This window comes from Meles meles, chromosome 14 (assembly GCF_922984935.1).
Source record: "Meles meles chromosome 14, mMelMel3.1 paternal haplotype, whole genome shotgun sequence".
Classification (NCBI taxonomy): Eukaryota; Metazoa; Chordata; class Mammalia; order Carnivora; family Mustelidae; genus Meles; species Meles meles.
In genome coordinates, this window is record NC_060079.1 from 16,911,206 (window position 1) to 16,932,075 (window position 20,870).

The 20,870-nt window shown below is 35.5% G+C and overlaps 1 protein-coding gene across 7 annotated transcripts in view; it reads left to right on the top strand.

Annotated features, from left to right (window-relative positions):
* Positions 1 to 20,870, top strand: part of NBEA (neurobeachin) — a 687,041-nt gene that overhangs the window by 176,496 nt on the left and 489,675 nt on the right. For all 7 annotated transcript variants that reach the window (XM_045977917.1, XM_045977919.1, XM_045977920.1 and 4 more), the window contains one exon: positions 176 to 268. In XM_045977917.1, coding sequence (XP_045833873.1) covers positions 176 to 268 — 93 coding nt within the window. The remainder of the gene's footprint in view (positions 1 to 175; positions 269 to 20,870) is intronic.

Below are 20,870 nucleotides of genomic sequence, written 5' to 3' on the forward strand. Positions count from 1 at the left end.
AAGGACAAGTTTAAAAAAATATTAGTAAAATTTGTTTTTTAATTTTTCTGAAGAATTTAAAATCCTGAGAGGAACTTTAGATTTTTTATACTTATAGTTCATTGTAAAGTATATAGTGCTTATATTTTTAATATTTGTAACTGCTTAAAAGGTCATTTATTTCTGTATTTTTTAGAGTAATCTACAAATTATTGGCTTCTAAAAGTGAAAGTATATGGGTTCAAGCTCTGAAGGTTCTGGGATACTTTCTGAAGCATTTAGGTCACAAGTAAGTTGATGTTTTTCAAAATAATGAGTTGTGGAAATATCTGTTGAAATTGTGTATTTAGTAGTTTCATATCTAATGGGGCATGAAATTTGACTTGAATAATCTTACAGCAGAAAATAATAGCTTCCTATTGTTAAAGTTGTAAAACTGTTTTATGGAAGAATGATTATTAACAGGTTATAGAAAAATTCATAATTTCAGTAATATAGTTTCTTTTTATTTGTTTGCTGGAAAATACTGTTCATTTTAAGGATGTAGGAAAATATTTCAAGTAAAACAAAAACACTTTTGGTTATGATTTTGATCAAAACTTTCCTAACAGGGAATACCATGTATATGAGAGTTGCTCTTTTGCTTACATGCTAAGTCAGTATTTTATTATTTGTATTTTTTTCTAGCATTGAGGCTTATTATTTTTGTGATTTAAAGATCCTAGAATATTTCTTTTTTCCCCAAAGCCCCGAATTTAGATACTTTTAAATGTCACTTTCTGATATAAGGAATGTTTTTCATATTATGTTATCCCAAAATTATTCTTTTTAAAATTCATTTTCTATACAAATGAACCCAAGAAAGTAACATTTAATTATCGCTAGATGGGGTTCCTCTCAAAACCTCACTGTTGCCATTTCTTTTTGGTGCTTAGATTTATGAAGAGTTTATTGATAACACTGATGAAAACTACACAAGATCTAGATAAGACATCTGTAACATGCTAAATAGTTTGAAAGAGTAGATATGCTTTTTATTTTGGTTCCAAATCAATAGTCAAGTAAGGAAGAATAGACATACTACAAATATAGGAAATATTTCAACAAGACCTACATTGTATGAAAAAAATTTTGCATATATGAGAAACTGTAAATGTACTGGTTGTTTGATTACTGAGTGAGAAGCACATGTACTTTTAAAATTAAGATAGAGGGATTACTCATGTAACTTTGGTTAAGTAAAAGAAATTGACTTGGAGAAATTAAATAAAGGATTCCAGTCCCAGATGCAAAAACTATTAAGAAAGTACATTTAAAAATATAGCAATGTGGAAAAGATAAGCCTAACTAACCTGCAGATAAAAATACTCACTGGAAAAAATACTGTTACAGAATGCATAATAATTGCAATTAGAAATTTTACTGTAAGTTTAAAATGTAAGGAATAAATTGCTTCTGAGGAAGGATTACTACTAAGCAGATGGTATAACACAGAAGCATTGGATCATGGATCCAACAAAACTTTAGAGGGAAGTTTCTATTTTTGTTGAAGAAAAAAAAATTATACAAATAAAAATGAAATCAGAGGAAACCTAAAGGAAGATAAATTGTGTGGTTGGCAGAGTGAGATACACAGAAGATAAAAATGAAAACAAAACAATTAGTATGTATGGAGGGAAATATAAGAGTTCAGAAGGATCAAAGAGAAAATGATTGATATAGAAAGCACAGAAATTCCAATAATGGTATGAATTGAGTTTCCAAATAAAAGCAGAACAATGGGACTAAACAAATATTTAAAGCTATAATTCTGTGAAGTCCTAATAAAAGATTTTGCCATCTATATTAAAAACATCATGTTGTGTACCAGAGAGAATTTTTCTAGAATGGTCAGTTCAAAGTTAAACTGTTGTGTTTAAATATAAGTCAAGAATCTTGTTCAGCAGTGTGAAAATAAGAGGAAAATTTGAGTTGGGCATTGGACTTTTCTGTAACATTTTTCAATAAAGAAAACATAGAGCAACACCCATAGGATATTGAAGTGAAGAAAATGGGAGCCAAAGTATCATTTTAGTAAAAAGAATGCTGCCAAACAATTTTTAACCATACAAGGAATTATTTTTCTGAATAATTATTGAGAAAATTTCTGGGGACAAAGTTCAGCCAATCAGGATGACTGGGAAGACTATAGCTAAGTACTACTGGTGAACACTAAATGAATTTAACAGTAAAATTAAGCCTGAAACAAACGTCTGAATTAGAGTGACAGACCAGAATTTACTTTTATATGCCCTATTAATGAAGAAATGCTACAGTTATAATGAATTGGGAAAGGACTGAGGAAAGACAGAAAGTAGAATAAATCCAAAGAGTCAGAGGTTATCCATAAGAAGTTGACAAAGGATGTACTAGAAATACAGGCTTACTGACTAAGATTTGATGGCACAGGGGAGATGAAAAATTAAGAGTAAATATATTGAATTTATTGTTGCTCATAATGGGGAAATACACTTGCTAAACACATAGAAGACTTCTTATTCCTTTATAGCTACAGAGTAAGAAATTTGGCAAAATTATAATGCTTTCAAGATATTAATAAGTATAAATAAATCAAAGAATAATACATGTAATGGAATCTTTAAAAATCTATGAAAGTTGGAAGCATAATGTAAAATATGACTCTAATGCCAAACATCTGCCATGAAGATACATGTAAAAGTTTTTCTAAATCACCTATTTTAAGAAAAAAGAAAAACAGTTCATCACAGTAATAAAATGCAGATCTATATGCAAGAAACATACTGAAATAAAGTGATTTAGAAAGGCTGAAAATTAAAGGATACTTAAAGGTTATACCACATATATACAAATGAAAAAAGCAGGAATCATTATCTTAGCATTGGACAAATTAAAAGTCAAACCAGAAAGCAATAAATACCATAAAGAAGGACATATAATGTTAAAGGGTGAAACTTTCATGAAAAGGAAATTTAGGAGAATTAGTACAATTACCATTAATTTAAAACATTAAAACAAATTTTAATTCACCTTAGTTCATAAAAATCAAAGGGGAAAGTAATATAAATAATAAGATAAATCTGATTAATATAGTTTGAAGTCTGTATCATATTAATAAAATAACTCAATGCCATGGAATATTTATGAAAATTTGACATGGCATTATAGACATCAAAGAAAAATTCTAAAATGTAAAAATAAAACAGAGAAGGTTCTCTTATTAACATACGGTAAAGTTAGAAAATAGGAACAAAATCAGAAACCAAAGTTTCTTCTACCTAGAAAGTTAAAATTAATTAAATAACTTTTGTGTCAAAGAGAAGATGCACACAAATTACAAAACTTTTTTCAGGATTTTATTTTTCATCATGGTAAGTGTACACTTTAATCCCATCCCTTATTTTCCCCATCCCCCCTCATCCACCATCCCTCTGGTAACTGTCAGTTTATCTTCTGTAGTGTGGAGTCTTGGTTTGTCTCTCTTTCTCTCTCTCTCTCTCTTTTTTTCCCCCTTTGCTTGTTTGTTTCTTAAATTCCACATATAAGTGAGATCATATGGTATTTGTCTTTCTCTTACTTATTTGCTTTGCATTATACTCTCTAGCTCTATTCATGTTATTGCAAATAACAAGATTTCATTTTTTAATGGCCGAATAATATTCCTTGTGTGTGTGTATAAAGATAAATATTTTTGTCCATTCATCTATCAGTGGACACTGCGCTGCTTCCATAGTTTGTCTATCGTAAATAATGAACATAGAGGCGCATGCATCCCTCTGAATTCGTGTTTTGTATTTTGGGGGTAAATACCCAGCAGTGCAATTCTTGGATCGTAGTATAGTTCTGTTTTTCATTTTTTGAGGAACTTCCATGCTGTTTTCTACAGTGACTGCACCAGTTTGCATTCCCATCAACATTGCAAGAGCGTTCTTTTTTCCTCCACATTCTCACCAACACTTGTTTCTTATGTTTTGATTTTAGCCTTCTGATAGATGTGAGGAGATTCCTCATTGTAGTTTTGATTTGCATTTCCCTGATAATGAGTGATATTAACATCTTCAATTGTGTGTTGGCCATCTGCATGTCTTCTTTAGAGAATTGTATGTTCATGTCTTCTGCCCATTTTTTAAAAAAGATTTTATTTATTTGATAGACAGACATCACAAGTAGGCAGAGTGGCAGGCAGAGAGAAGGGAGTGGGGAAGCAGGTTCCCTGCTGAGCAGAGAGCCCAGTGCAGGGCTCAATCCCAGGACTCTGAGATCATGACCTGAGCCCAAGGCAGAGGCTTATTAACCCACGGAACCACCCAGGTGCCCACTTCTGCCCATTTTTAATTGGATTATTTGTTTTTAAGGTTGAGTTATATCAGTTCTTTATATATTTTTGATACTAACCCTTTATTGGGTATGTCATTTGCAAATATCTTCTCCCATTCTGCGGGTTGCCTTTTAGTTTTGTTGATTGTTTCCTTTGCTGTGCAGACACTTTGGATTTTGATGTGGTCCCAATAGTTTATTTTTGCTTTTATTTCCCTTGCCTCAGGAGACATATCTAGAAAAATGTTGTTATGGCTGATGTCAGAGAGATTATTACCTGTACTCTTTTCTAGCAATTTCATGGTTTCATGTCTCACACTTAGGTCTTTAATCAATTTCAACTTTTTGTGTATGATGAAAAAAAGTGGTCCAGTTTCATTCTTTTTCTTATGGTTGTCCAGTTTTTCTAACACCATTTGTTGAAAAAGCTGTCAATTTCCCATTGTATATTCAGTCCTTCTTTGTTGATTACAGAATCAATGTAAAGAAATTTGTTGTATTCCTATGCATTAAGAATGAAGTAGCAAAAAGTGAAATTAACAAAGCAATTCCATTTACAAACTTTTTTCTGGATGCAGAACTATGAGATTTTATTTAATATTTTCCTGAATCTGTATTTGGAATATTTTTTTTTCCATTCTCTATTGGTGGTTCAAGTTACTTTATTTTTAAAATTTTTTTATTGTGTTATATTAGTCATGATACAGTATATCATTAGTTTTTGATGTAGTGCTCCATGATTCATTGTTAGCATATAATTTACAGTTGCACCAGAAACAATAAAGTATCTAGGAATAAAACTTAACTGGAGAGGTGAAAGACCTGCTACCCTGAAAACTATAAAACACTGATGAAAGAAATTCAAGAATATGCAAAGAAATGGGAACACATTCCATACTCACCAGTTGGGAAAACTATATTGTTAAAATGTCTGTATTACCCCAGGATGCCTGGGTGGCTCAGTCCGTTAAGCTGCTGCCTTCAGCTCAGGTCATGATCCCAGCGTCCTGGGATCGAGTCCTGCATCAGGCTCATTGCTCAGCAGGGAGCCTGCTTCTCTCTCCACCTCTGTCTGCTGCTCTGCCTGGCTTGCACATTCTCTCTCTCTCTCTGACAAATAAATAAAATATTTAAAAAATATATTTAAAAAAATGTCTGTATTACCCAAAGCAATCTACAGATTTAATGCAATCCCTATCAAAATACCAAAAGCATTTTTCATAGAACTAGAACAAATAATCCTAAAATTTATATGGAATCACAAAAGATTAGACCCCAAATGGACAAAGCCGTCTTGAAAAAGAACAAAACTGGAGGTATTAAATTCCAGATTTCAAGTTCGATTACAAGGTAGTAGTAATTAAATCAGTCTAATACTGGCATGAAAATAGATACACAGATCAGTAGAACACAATGGAAAGCTCAAAAATAAACCCACAATTATATGGACACACTGCAGAATTAAAAAAACAAAAACTTTCAAAAACCTATGAGCTACAGCCAAAGAAGTGCCAAAGGGGAATACCCATAGTTATAGAGCAATAAAAAGAAAATACAGAAAAAAATAATTAAAATGTGTAAGTTAGGAAAAGAATAACCAAGTAAATGGAAGGTAGGAATTAATGATTCAGGACACAAAGAATCATTTAAAAAACTGTTTTTTTTAAAAAACTCACAATATATTCTTCTCCTATCCCCCTACCCCCCCATGAAACAAGATGGGATTGGGAGGGAGACAAACCATAAATGACTCTTAATCTCACAAAACAAACTGGGGGTTGCTGGGGGGAAGTGGGATTGGGAGAGGGGGAGCGGGCTATGGACATTGGGGAGGGGAGGCGAACCATAAGAGACTATGGACTCTGAAAAACAACCTGAGGGTTTTGAAGGGTCAGGGGTGGGAGGTTGGGGCAACCTGAGGGTTTTGAAGGGTCAGGGGTGGGAGGTTGGGGGAACAGGTGGTGGGTAATGGGGAGGGCACGTTTTACATGGAGCACTGGGTGTTGTGCAAAAAGAATGAATACTGTTACGCTGAAAAAATAAAATGAAAAAAAAAACAAAAAAAACCTCACAATATAGGTGGATAAATCATCATTAAGCAACTCAAGAAAGGGCAAAAGTGTGAATGTACGAAATTATAATTTCCATAATAAATATACAAACAAAATTAAAAGATTTTACATAATAATTTTGCCCAGCTTTTCCTAGAAATTGATAAGCTAACCTAGTAGAAAAAAGGAAAAGGATATGAATGAGTGGTCAGCTCATAGAGGAGAATATGCATGGCACATAAACATTTGAAAGGAATAGAGTCCTGCTAGTAATAAGAGAAATATAGGGACACTAGGTCCTCAATTGGTTAAGCACCTGCCTTTGGCAAAGGTCAGGATTCCAGAGTCCTGGGATCTAGTCCCCCATCTAGCTCTTTGCTCAGCGGGGAGCCTGCTTCTCCCTCTGCCTGCTGCTTCTCCTGCTTGTACTCTTTCTCTCTCTGACAAATAAAATCTTAAGAAAAAAGGGAAATCTAATCTGAAACTAAAGTAAGACATCAATATATTAGATTGGATGTGGGGGGAGCAAGCATTCTTATACATTGCTAACTGTAGCATAAGTTACTATAGTCCTATTTGGAATGCAGTGTTAATTTTGATCAGTGTCTGTCAAAAATACAAATACATAACACTTTTTAACCCAGCAATTTATTGCTTATACCTATTTGAAAACATGACCCTTCAGAGTTATTCATTGTTCTGCTGTTTAAAATCGGAAAGGTTAGGAGAAATCTTAAATTTCTATTAATAGAGGATTTGTTAAATCATGTATAGTTCATTCATTAAATAGAATGTCAGCAGTTATAAAACAAAAGTATTGAGATAAGTCTTAGTTATGTTGATATCACAATTACATTGTTGCATGATTAAAAACAAATAGTATATATAGATGAATGTGTACTGGGTGCAGTTTTGTATGAAAAAGAGGATATAAAATTATAGTACATCCTTTATTACATTAAAATCTAGAAGCATATGTAAGAAACAAACTTAAGAACAGTGGCTCCTAGGGGTTCCTAGGTAGCTCAGTTGGTTAAGCCTTTGCCTTTGATTCAAGTCATGATGCCAGGGTCCTGAGATGGATCCCCACTTTGGGCTCATTCCCCAGCAGGAAGCCTGCTTCTCCCTCTCCCTTTATTGTTCACTCTGCTTGTGCTCTCTCACTCTCTCTGATAAATAAATAAAATCTTAAAAAAAACAAAACAAAACAAAAAAACCATGGTTCCTAATGGGGAATTGGTGGAAATGACCGTGAATGTGGATCAGTTTAATCTTTTAGGCATGTGAATATTAATAACATTGTTTAGGAAAAAAACATGCAAATATTTAAAAATAACAAACAACTTAAAATCTTGGGAGAATTTTCATTCATTATTTTATTGATGGAGTTGAACTGAATAAAATCAATGACTGATTAGTTAAAAAGTTTTCTTGATTGGTGCAATCATGGAGTAAAAGGACTAAGGTAACACTGAAATTAAGTGTTTTCTTAACTACTTAGCTACACAGGGAATTAAGTCCAAATGATTTCTATCAATATGAAAATAAAATTAAATCTAAATGTAAAATATAACATTTAAATCAAAGTATGTATTACTTGATGGTTAATAGAGATAATGATTAGTAAAATACATGTAATTCATTGCCTTTCAATTTGGACTGCATAGGTTTGGATCCTGGCTTAGTCACACGTTTTCTGAATAGTTTTGAAAACGTCCTTGAGCCTCAGTTTTTACCCCATAAATGAGTAAAACCATACTGCTTCCCTCATTGAGTTTTAAAGATAAATGATAAAGTAGACATAAAATGGTTAATCACAGTATATTGCAATGTGATAATTTAAATTGTTAGCAAAAAGGTAATAGGTACAATTTAACATGTAATTCTGATAAAAGCAGAACATACCCTCAATAAGATATTTATCTTAAATATAAAATTTAAGTATGACATACTAATAGCATTCAGATCAGTGAGATAAGTTTTTCTACTAAAATTTTTACTATTATTGTTCAAGATTTGAAAAAAAAATTAGGGAAGAGGAAATAGGTAGTATTTATGAAGTGTTTGAGTATATACCTAAAAGCTTAAGAAAATCATCTCTAAAATTTAAGAAATTAGATATCACCCAAACTTAGTGTCTCATTTGTGTATAGAGCAAATATCTGGCAGGAAATCTTAGACGAGTCCACAGGTGAAGCTACACTGAAGTCTGGTGGATTGGTCCCTCGTAACACCTAGTTTATAATTTCTATCAAGTGTCTGGAATACAGGTTGTTAAATCCATACACTTTAATTGTCAGCTGAACTAGAGATAGGTTTGAAATCTGTCCGTAAAATTGAGAAGTCTATTCTAAATAGTATATACAGCTACTCTTCCCTCCTGGGGTTGGAACTTAAATCTCCTCTACGAAGTGTGAGATGGACTTACTCACTTGCTTCCAAAGGATAGTGAAACCTGGCAGTGATTTTCAATATTGATTAGGGCTAACATCAGTAGTCATACAGCATCCTGAGGCCATGTATTTCCTGATAACGATGTGATGAGAAAGACACTTCATCTCTGTGGTATTCTTCTATAAGAAAAATAATTCAAGCCTAGTCCAGAGAAAGCATCATACATCCCAGATTGAGGGATATTATACAAAACACTTGACCAGTACCCTTCAAAACTGTTGAAAGGCATGAAAAACAAAGAGTGGGAAACTGCTGCACACCAGAGGAGTTTAAGGAGAGATGATGACTGAATTCGAGGTAGTATTCTGGATTGGATCCTGAACAGAAAAGGACATTAGGGAAAACTAGTAATATGAACAAAAAGGGTGAGCCTGGTGGGGGTTATTATGGGGGGCACATATAGCATGGAGCACTGGGTGTGTTGCATAAACAATGAATTCTGGAACACTGAAAAGAAACAAAATTAAATTTAAGAAAAATTCTATAGTATAGTCAATAATACTGTACCTGTGTTGATTTCTTAATTTTGACATATGTCTCATGATGAGATAATATATTAACACATAGGGAAGCTGGGTGAGTAATATATGAGAACTATCTGTACTATATTTTAAACTTTTCTGTAAATCTTAAACATTTCCAAAATAAAAAGGTACATAAAAATGAGAAACATAGGTTACCTGGGTGGCTCAGTTGGTTAAGCATTCCAACTCTTGATTTCAGCTCAGGTCATGATCTCAGGGTCATGAAAACAAGCCCCACATCAGGCTCTATGCTCAGCAGGGAGTCTGCTTAAGATTCTTTCTCTCCCTCTGCCTCCATCCCAAAAGATTGAGAACCATAACTTGGATGTATGCTTGAGGAGAAAGCCAAACTGTTCTTTCGTGGAAGTGGTATTACAGTTATCCTCAGAACAGACTCTAACAAATGATTCAGATAGATGATCAAAATGCCTAAATGGCTGTACTATAATACAGTTATGATCATTTTAGCTTCTATAAATTTTTTATTAATATATAATGTATTATTTGTTTCAGGGATACAGGTCTGTGATTCATCAATTTTACACAATTCACAATGCTCCCCATAGCACATACACCCCCCAGTGTCTATCACCCAGCCACTCTATCACTCCCATTCCATTCCACTCCACTCCACTCCAGCAACCCTCAGATTGTTTCCTGAGATTAAGAGTTTCTTATAGTTTTTTCCCCATCTGGTTTTGTCTTGTTTCATTTTTTCCTCTCTTCCCCTATGATCCTCTGCCTTGTTTTTCAAATTCTGCATATCAGTGAGATCATATAATAATTGTCTTTCTCTGATGACTTATTTTGCTTAGCATAATATCCTTTAGTTCCAACCACGTCATTGCAAATGGCAAGATTTTGGTGGGTTTTTTGATGGCTGCATAATATTCCATTGTATGTATATGTATGTATGCATCTATATACCTATGTACGTATATGCATACCTGTGTATATATACACAGATATATGCACACACACACCAACACACACATACCAACACACACACACACGCACACACACCCCTCACATCTTCTTTATCCATTCATCTGTTGATGGACATCTAGGCTCTTTCCATAGTTTGGCTGTTTTGGACATTGCTGCTATAAACATTGGGGTGCAGGTGCCACTTCGGATCACTACATTTCTATCTTTGGGGTAAATATCTAGTAGTACACTTGCTGGGTCATAGGATAGCTCTATTTTCAACTTTTTGAGAAACCTCCATACTGTTTTCCACAGTGGCTGCACCAGCTTGCATTCCCACCAACAGTGTAGGAGGGTTCCCCTTTCTCTGGATCCTGGCCAATATCTGTCATTTCCTGACTTGTTAATTTGAGCCATTCTGACTTGTGTGAGGTAACACTCACTGTGGTTTTGATTTGTATTTTCCTGATGCTGAGTGATGTTGAGCATTTTTTCATATGTATTTTGGCCATATGGTTGTCTTCTTTACAGAAATCTCTGTTTATGTCTTCTACCCATTTCTTGATTGGATTGATTGCTCCTTGGGTGTTGAGTTTAATAAGTTCTTTATAGATTTTAGATACTAGCCCTTTATCTGATACATCATTTGCAAATATCATCTCCCATTCTGTCAGTCGTCTCTTGGTATTGTTGACTATTTCCTTTGCTGTGCAAAAGCTTTTGATCTTGAAGACCTAAGAGTTCATTTTTGGCCCTTGCTTCCTTGCCCTTGGTGATGTTTCTAGAAAGAAGTTGTTGTGGTTGAGGTCAAAGAGGTTGCTGCCTGTGTTTTCCTCTAGGATTTTGATGGTTTCCTGTCTCACATTTAGGTCTTTCATCTATTTTGAGTCTATTTTTGTATGTGGTATAAGGAAATGGTCCAGTTTCACTCTCTTGCATGTGGCCGTCCAATTTTTCCAACACCATTTGTTGAAGAGCCTATCTTTTGTCCATTGAGTGTTCTTGCCTGCTTTGTCAAATATTAATTGACCATGGACTTCCATTTCTGGGGATTCTGTTCTGTTCCATTGATCTGTGTGTCTGTTTTTATGCCAGAAACATAGTGTCCTGATGATTACAGCTTTTTTTTTTAAGATTTTATTTATTTATTCGACAGAGAGAGATCACAAGTAGGCAGAGAGGCAGGCAGAGAGAGAGAGAGGAGGAAGCAAGCTCCCTGCCAAGCAGAGAGCCTGATGCGGGGCTGGATCCCAGGACCCTGAGATCATGACCTGAGCCGAAGGCAGTGGCTTAACACACTGAGCCACCCAGGCACCCCTGATTACAGCTTTGTAATAGAGCATGTAGTCTGGAATTGTGATACCACCAGCTTTGATTTTCTTTTTCAACATTCCTCTGGCTATTTTGGGTATTTTCTGTTTGCACACAAATTTTAGGATTATTTCTTCCATTTCTTTGAAAAAATTTGATGGTATTTTGATAGGGATTGCATTAAATGTGTAGATTGCTTTAGGTAGCATAGACATTTTCACAATATTTCTTCTTCCAATCCATGAACATTGAACATTTTTCCATTTCTTTGTGTCTTCCTCAATTTCTTTTATGACTACTTTATAGTTCTCTGAGTACAGATTCTTTGCCTCTTTGGTTAGGTTTATTCTTAGGTATCTTGTGCTTTTGGGTGCAATTGTAAATGGGATTGACTTATTAATTTCTCTTTCTTCTGTCTTGCTGTTTGTGTATAGAAATGCAACTGATTTCTGTGCATTGATTTTATATCCTGACACTTTACTGAATTCCTGTATGAGTTCTAGCAGATTTGGAGTGGAGTCTTTTGGGTTTTCCACATAAAGTATCATATCATCTGCAAAGACTGAGAGTTTGACTTCTTTGCTGATTCGGATGCCTTCTATTTCTTTTTGTTGTCTGATTGCTGAGGCTAGGACTTCTAGTACTATGTTGAATAGCAGTGGTGATAGTGGACATCCCTGCCTTGTTCCTGACCTTAGGGGAAAAGCTCCCAGTTTTTCCCCATTGAGAATGATATTCGCTGTGGGTTTTTCATAGATGGCTTTGATGATATTGAGGTATGTACCCTCTATCCTTACACTTTGAAGAGTTTTGATCAGGAAAGGATGCTGAACTTTGTCAAATGCTTTTTCAGCATCTATTGAGAATATCATGTGGTTCTTGTTCTTTCTTTTATTAATGTATTGTATCACATGGATTGATTGGCAGATGTTGAACCAAGCTTGCAGCCCAGGAATAAACCCCACCTGGTTATGGTGAATAATCCTTTTAATGTACTGTTGGATCCTATTGGTTAGTATTTTGGTGAGAATATTTGCATCTCTGTTCATCAAGGATATTGGTCTGTAATTCTCTTTTGATGGAATCTTTGTCTTGTTTTGGGGTCAAGGTAATGCTGGCCTCATAAAATGAGTTTGGAAGTTTTCCCTCCATTTCTATTTATTTTGGAACAGTTTCAGGAGAATAGGTATTAATTCTTCTTTAAATGTTTGGTAGAATTCCCCTGGGAAACCATCTTGCCCTGGTCTCTTGTTTGTTGGGAGAATTTTGATGATTGCTTCAATATCCTTACTGGTTATGGGTCTGTTCAGATTTCTATTTCTTCCTGTTCAGTTTTGGTAGCTTATATGTCTCTAGGAATGCATCCATTTCTTCCAGATTGTCAAATTTGCTGGCTTATAGTTGCACATAATATGTTCCTATAATTGGTTGTATTTCTTTAGTGTTGGTTGTGATCTCTCCTCTTTCATTCATGATTTTATTAATTTAGGTCCTTTCTCTTTTCTTTTTGATAAGTCTAGGCAAGGATTTACCAATCTTATTAATTCTTTCAGAGAACAAGCTCCTACTTTCATTGATCTGTTCTACTGTTCTTTTTATTTCTATTTCATTGCTTTCTGCTCTGATTTTTATTAGTTCTCTTCTCCTGCTGGGTTTAGGCTTTCTTTGCTGTTCTCTCTCCAGCTCCTTTAGGTGTAGGGTTAAGTTATATATTTGAGACCTTTCTTTTTTTCTTGAGAAAGATTTGTATTGCTATATACTTTCCTCTCAGGACTGCCTTTGCTGCACCCCCCAAATTTTGAAAAGTTCTGTTTTCATTTTCATTTGTTTCCATGAATTTTCTAATTCTTTAATTTTCCGGTTGACCTGTTCATACTTTGGTAGGATGCCCTTTAGCCTCCATGTATTTGTGTTCTTTCCAATTTTTCTCTTGTGGTTGAGTTCTAGTTTCAAAGTATTGGGATCTGAAAAAAATGCAGAGAATTATTCCATATTTTGGTACTGGTTGAGACCTGTCTTGTGACCCAGGATATGATCTGTTCTGGAGAATATTCCATGTACACTGGAGAAGAATGTGTATTCTCCATTCAGAATGTTCTGAATGTATCTGTGATGTTCATCTGTTCCAGTGTGTCATTTAAATCCTTTTAAGGTCTTTATTTCCTTGTTGATCTTTTGCTTAGATGATCTGTCCATTTCAAGTGAAGGGGGTTTTAAAGTCCCCTACTGTTACTGTATTATTGTTGATGTGTTTCTTTGATTTTGTTATTGTTTTATATATTTGGCTACTCCCATGTTAGGGGCATAGATATTTAAAATTGTTATATATTCTTGTTATACAGACCCTTTTAATATAGATATAGTGTCCTTCCTCATATCTTATTATAGTCTTTGGTTTAAAAACAAATTTTCTGATATAAGGATTGCCACCACAGCTTTCTTTTGATGTCCATTAGCTGATAAATTGTTTTCCCCCACCTTTCTTTAAATCTGGAGGTGTCTTCATGTCTAAAATAAGTCTTTTGCAGCATATTGATGGGTTTTGTTTTTTTTAATCCATTTTTATCCATTTTTATCCATTCTGTGTCTTTTGATTGGAGCATTTAGCCCATTCACATTTAGTGAAACTATCAAAAGATATTAACTTAGTGCCATTGTATTTGCTGTGATGTGATTGCTACTGTATATTGTCTCTGTTCCTTTCTGGACTATGTTACTTTTAGGCTCCCTCTTTGCATAGAGGACCCCTTTCAATATTTCCTGTAGGGCTCATTTGGTGTTTGCAAATTCTTAGTTTTTGCTTGTCCTGGAAGATTTTTATTTCTCCTTCTATTTTAAGTGACAGCCTAGCTGGATATAGTATTCTTGGCTGCATATTTTCCTTGTTTAGTGCTCTGAATATATCATGCCAGTCCTTCTTGGCCTGCCACTTCCCTGTGGATAGGTCAGTTGCTAATCTAATTCTTCTGCCATTGTAGGTTACAGACTCTCTTGTCCTGAGCTGGTTTCAGGTTTTTCTCTTTGTCTCTGAGGCATTGGTAAGTTTTACTATTAGATGATAGGTATTGACCTATTTTTATTGATTTTGAGGGGGGTTCTTTGTGCCTCCCAGATTTTGATGCTTGTTTCCTTCCCCAAATTAGGGAAGTTCTCTGTTATAATTTGCCCCAATATACCTTCTGCCCACCCTTCTTCTCCTTCTGCGATCCTAATTATTCTAATATTGTTTCATCTTATGTTATCACTTATCTCTTGAATTCTCCCCACTTGATCCAGTAATTATTTATCTCTCTTTTTCTCAACTTCTTTATTCTCCATCATTTGGTCTTCTTTATCACTAATTCTCTAGTCTGCCTCATTTATCCTAGCAGTTAGAGCCTCCATTTTTTATTGCACCACATTAGTAGCCTTTTTGATTTTGACTTGGTTAGATTTTAATTCTCCAGAAAGGGATTCTCTAGTATCTTCTATGCTTTTTGCAAGCCCACCTAGTATCTTTATAATTATCATTCTGAACTCTATTTCTGTCATCTTACTAATGTCCGTACTGGTTACATCCCTGGCAGTTGGTACTGCCTCTTGTTCTTTTTTTGAGGTGAGTTTTTCTGTTTTGTCATTTTGTCCAGAGAAGAATAGATGAATGAGAGAACAAAATGCTAACAGGGTAACAATGACCTCTGAGAAATATACAGTAAACAAATCAGAAGAGACCTGAAACCGGGAAAAAAGAAAGGGGGGAAGAAAAGAATATGGTCAGGCTGGTGAACAGAACAGGACAGAGCCATATACTAGATTTTGGGTGTATTTTGGTCTGTTAGAAGAAACTGCCTGCCCAAATTTTAAAGAAAGAAAACTTACATGTACACAAAAATAAGGGTAAGTATGATGAATGGATGGAATATGACTGTAAAGATGAAAATTTAAAAAGGTTTAAAAAAATCAGTAAGTTGCTTGATAAAAGAATCATATTTAAAAAAGGGTGGGGGGAGAAAAAGAAGGAGAGAATGTGATCAAGAAGGAGACTAGAACAAAGCCATACACTAGATTTAGGGTATATTTTGGTCTGTTAGAAGAAACTTTATTCCAAGATTTTAAACAAAGAAAAAAAAATATATAAAATTTTTAAATACAAATGAAGGAATAGACTATGACTGTAATAACGAAAATTTAAAAAAATATTTTTTAAAAGGAATTGGTAAGATGTTGTTTGAAAAAAGCAAGAAGGGGGCGCCTGGGTGGCTCAGTGTGTTAAGCCGCTGCCTTCGGCTCGGGTCATGATCTCAGGGTCCTGGGATCGAGTCCCACATCGGGCTCTCTGCTCAGCAGGGAGCCTGCTTCCCTCTCTCTCTCTCTCTGCCTGCCTCTCTATCTACTTGTGATCTCTCTCTGTCAAATAAATAAATAAAATATTTAAAAAAAAAAGAAAAATGCAAGAAGAAGGATACAGAGAAAGAAAAAAAATTTAATTAACTTTAAAAGATAAAAGAATCCTAGGAAAAAAGCCATAAATTCTTTGTGGTGTATGCCCCTAGCGCTAGAGTTTTGCAGTTCTCATTGATCAGTAAACTTGGTCTTGGCTGGATGTTCTTTCTGATCTTCTGGGGAAGGGCCTGTTGCTGTGATTCTCAACTGTCTTTGCCTGAGGTGGAATTGCACAGCCCTTGCCAGGGGCCAAGATAATTAATCTACTGGGTTTGCTTCTCAGTAGCTTTTGTTCCCTGAAATCTTTCCTCACAGGTTTGGAGGAAAAGAATGAAAATGTCAGCTTCCCAATCTCTGGCCCTGGAAGAGCTGAGAACTTGGGGCCTGACTCCTCAGTGAGCCCTTAGAGAAAAGCAATCACTCCTGTCTCCCTCGTCTCTGGCCACACTCTGTGTGACTGGTGTTTCTATCTGGCCTGTGACTTAGTATTTCTATCTCTGGCACATGACCCCATTTGGAGTGTCCAAAACTAGCAGTTTCCTGCGGTGTACTCCCGTGGCACTCCTTGGGTGGGAGGGAAAGATAGGGAGTCTTCCCATATCTGCCGCTTGTTGGGTCCTCGCTTGAAGAGTAGCGGCCCAACTGGGCTGCGGATTATGGTTTATGGCAATCCTGAGCTGAGAGCCCACTCCTTGGCTCCGTCTTTGCAGCTGGCTTTCCTGCTCGGATATGTGGGGGCTCTGCCACTTTCAGGTACCCCTGGTTTTTCTGTGATCCCGAGGGTCCTGAGACCAAACTGTCCCACTGAGTCTTCAAAGCCACTGGAGTGACATCCCTTAGCAGAGCAGACTTGTCAAAGTTCTGATTTTGTGTTCTGCTGCTCCATCACTTGCTGGTAGCCAGCTGATGGAGACTCCTCCCCTAGTGGTCTATCTTCCCATATATCGCCTCAGATTCACTTCTCCACATGTCCTACTTTCCAGACAGTGGTCACTCTTCTGTTCATAGAATTGCAGCTATTTTTTTTCTTCTAGGTGTTCAGAATGGTTTGATAACTAATTCTGAATTCTTGGGATCAGACAAAATTTGGATCTCCTACTCCTCTGCCATCTTGCGGAGGAAATTTTAAAAATCATATGTTATTGAATGTTCACTGTGGAAATAAAAATTCTCAACCAAGTTTATTTTTCTGATATCTTAACTTCAAACCCTGTAACTTCTGGGTGAATTCTCCATTGTTCACACTGTAAATAGATCACCTTACTTTCTATGATGTTGGCTTGTTATACATTGACAGTTGTTTAACCTAATGGTTTAGTTCTTTTTGGACTAGTTGAACTAGTCCAGTTTTTCTGGCAAAAGGCAAAAGTTGTCTGTAATCAAAAAGTAGTGATGTAGGTTCTGGGAGTATGAGAGTTGGAAAAAAGTTTCCTTTCCATCTATTCTCAACTCTAAGCTATTTGGTTTTCTTCAGGTGAATGTTGGCTCCTGTGTGTATCTGGAGTAGGAATAGAGATAATAAGATAACAGGTGCCAGGTTTTCTCTCCCATGGGAATGACAAACAGCTGAAGAACTATGTTAGAAGCCAAGGAAAAGACTAAAAAGCAGCAAATCTTGAGGGATCACTTTGCTCTGAAAGTTCGCTGCCTCTTATTCTCTCTCCTCTGCAATTCCGTCCCTCCTGAGTAATGTTAACATTGACTTCTATGTTACCTGAAATGATAGAATGATTCTTCCCTGTCCTTGAACTTGTGGAAGTATGAGAATACAGGAGTGCCATGATGCTAGCCTAGGACTTACAGCAAGCTAAGTTTTGTACTACAGATTAGTATATTTAAAAGGTCTTCTGCATTACAACACCTACAAGGATTCCATCACGTAAAAATCACAGCAGTGAGATCTGACCTCAACTGTGTAAATGTGAAATATAACAACTCATTAAAGGCTAATATCCAGAGACAGAAGAAGATAAGAGAAACATCAAACTGTGTACTCACTGAGAGAGAACTAGTGGTGCAGGCTGTGGTGGAACCTTTGAATTTTATTTTTAGAAAGAGCAATTGAGATTCAAGTAGAGCACCAAAATTGATAATCTGCCTTGTTAGCTCGTGATTTATTTTCCAGTTTAACCAAATTAGTGGACTGGAAGTTCCCAAAGCATGGTCCAACAATATAAGGTGAAAGAAAGATAAAGATATTGACAATAGGAAACAAAATGTAAATAATAAGAATTCTTGAAGGAGAAAAATAATGGGTATAACAGGATATCCTGAAACAATTTATACTACTCAACATTTCTAAATTTTAGATAAAATAATACAAAAATCCTTTCAGACATATAGCTGAGCACACAAATGTAGGTAAATTCTTACATGCCAAAAATGAAAAGCATAATAGAAGAAATAATTCTTAAGAAGCAAGATAATAGGGGCGCCTGGGTGGCTCAGTGGATTAAGCCGCTGCCTTCGGCTCAGGTCATGATCTCAGGGTCCTGGGATCGAGCCCCGCATCGGGCTCTCTGCTCTGCAGGGAGCCTGCTTCCTCCTCTCTCTCTGCCTGCCTCTCTGCCTACTTGTGATCTCTCTCTCTGTCAAATAAATAAATAAAAAAAAAAAAATCTTTAAAAAAAAAATTAAAAAAAAATTAAAAAAAAAAAGAAGCAAGATAATATTAAACCATGCAGCTTTAAAAAGTAATCAAAAATAACTTATGGAAATGAAAAGGCAGTAATTAAAATTAACAACTCCATGGTCATATTAAACAGATTAGATAAAACTTAAGAATTGGTGGGGTACTGAGTGGCTCATTTGGTTGGGTGTCTGACTCTTGATCTCAGGATCATGAGTTCGGGCCCTGTTGGGCTCCATGCCAAATGTTTAGCCTACTTTAAAAAAAAAAAAAAAGACTTAAGAATGGTGAGCTGGAAACTCAAAATGAAGAAATTACACAGAATGTAGCATCAAGAGTAAAGATGACAAGATAGGAAGTTAAGAGATGAAAAAAAAAGAATGAAAGTTTTCATAGAATAAAATACGCAGGAATAAATTTAACCAGGGAGATAAAAGATCTATAAACTGAAAGCTGTAAAACATTGATAAAAAAATTAAGAAATAAGATGTTATTCTGTGAACATATATTGGAAGAATTGATATTGTTAAATGTCCATATTACCCAAAGCAATCTATAGATTCAGTGCAGCCCTTATCAAAATTCCAATGACATCTTTTCATAGAAGTACAACAAATAATCCTAAAATTTATGTACAACCACAAAAGACCTCAAGATACCCAAAGCATACCCTTTTATGAAGAAGAGGTCATGTAATGCCCAGGTCCTGGTGCTTCAAGGAATATCTCTGGTGTGTGCTACTTGCTCTCCGTTGTTGTGTCTTGGCTGCTGTGTTCTTCAGGCTAGTAATCTGCAGAGGCTCTCCTCCTTGCTTGCTGTGGGCAGTGTTTGGTCTCTGGCCAGAATGTGGTGAATTTTTACTAGTTGTGCTCTGATTTTATTGTAAAATGAGACCTGACACCAACTCCACCAGAACTGAGGCTCGCAGAACTCGCAGGTTGGGAGATGTATTGTGGGCAGACACTTGTGCTGGTCTTCCGAAGGAGAGGCCTGCCTCACTGGGACTGGAGTAAGATTGACTGAGCAGGGCTAAGGTGTCCATCAACGGATAAATGGACAAAGAAGATGTGGTATGTATATGTACACACACACACACACACATACACACACACGTACGTATATACAAGGGAATATTATTCAGCCATAAAAAAAGAGTAAAATCTTGCCATTGGCAGTGACCCGGATATAGCTAGACAGTGTTATGCTAAGAAATGTAGGTCAGTTGGAGAAAGACATAAGATTTCACTCATGTGGAATTTAAGAGACAAAACAATGAGCAAAGGGGGAAAAAGAGTCAAACTGTATCGCAAAGCTATAATAAACAGTATGATTCTGGCTTAAAAACAGATGTAGGTTAATGGAACAGAATAGAGAATTCAGAAATAAACCCGCATATATGTGCTCAATTTATGACAAAGGAGCTGAGAATCTACGATGGGAAAAGGACAGTCTCTTCAATAAATGATGTTGGCGAAACTGGATAGCCAAAAGCAAAAGAATGAAATTGGACTCCTGTTTTACATTATACACAAAAGTCAGTTCAAAAGGGATTGAAGACTTGAATGTAAGACTTGAAACTACAACACTCCTAGAAGAAAACATAGCAGTAAGCTCCTAGACATTGGTCTTAGCAATGAGTTTTTGGATTTGACACCCAAAGCAAAGCAACAAAAGCAAAAATAAATAATCAAGACTACAGCAAATTAAAAGGCTTCTGTTCAGCAAAGAAAATGATCAATCAATGAAAATATCAGCCTACAGAATGAAAAAAAAAATATTTTCCAGTTATGACTCTGATGAAGGGTTAATATAGAGAAGATTTTAAAAATTCATGCAAATCATATGAAAATAAACAATTTGATTTAAAAATCATGGGGAAAAGATCTGAAGTTCCAAAGAAGACATACAAATGACCAATAGGTGAATGAAAAGGTACTTAGCATCACTAATCACCAAGAAAATGCAAATCTAAACCACAGTAGATAGATATCATATCACACCTTTCATCTCACACCTTGGCTATCATCAAAAATACAAGAGATAACAAATGTTGCTAAGGATATGGAAAGAAAGGAACTTTTTGTACTGTTAGTATGAATATAAATTAGTTACAGCTACTATGGAAAACAATATGGGGTGTCCTCACAAAATTAAAAATAGAACTGCCCTATGATCCAGCCATTCTTCTGGATAGATATTCAAAGTAAGCAAAAGCATTATCTCAAAGAGATATGTACC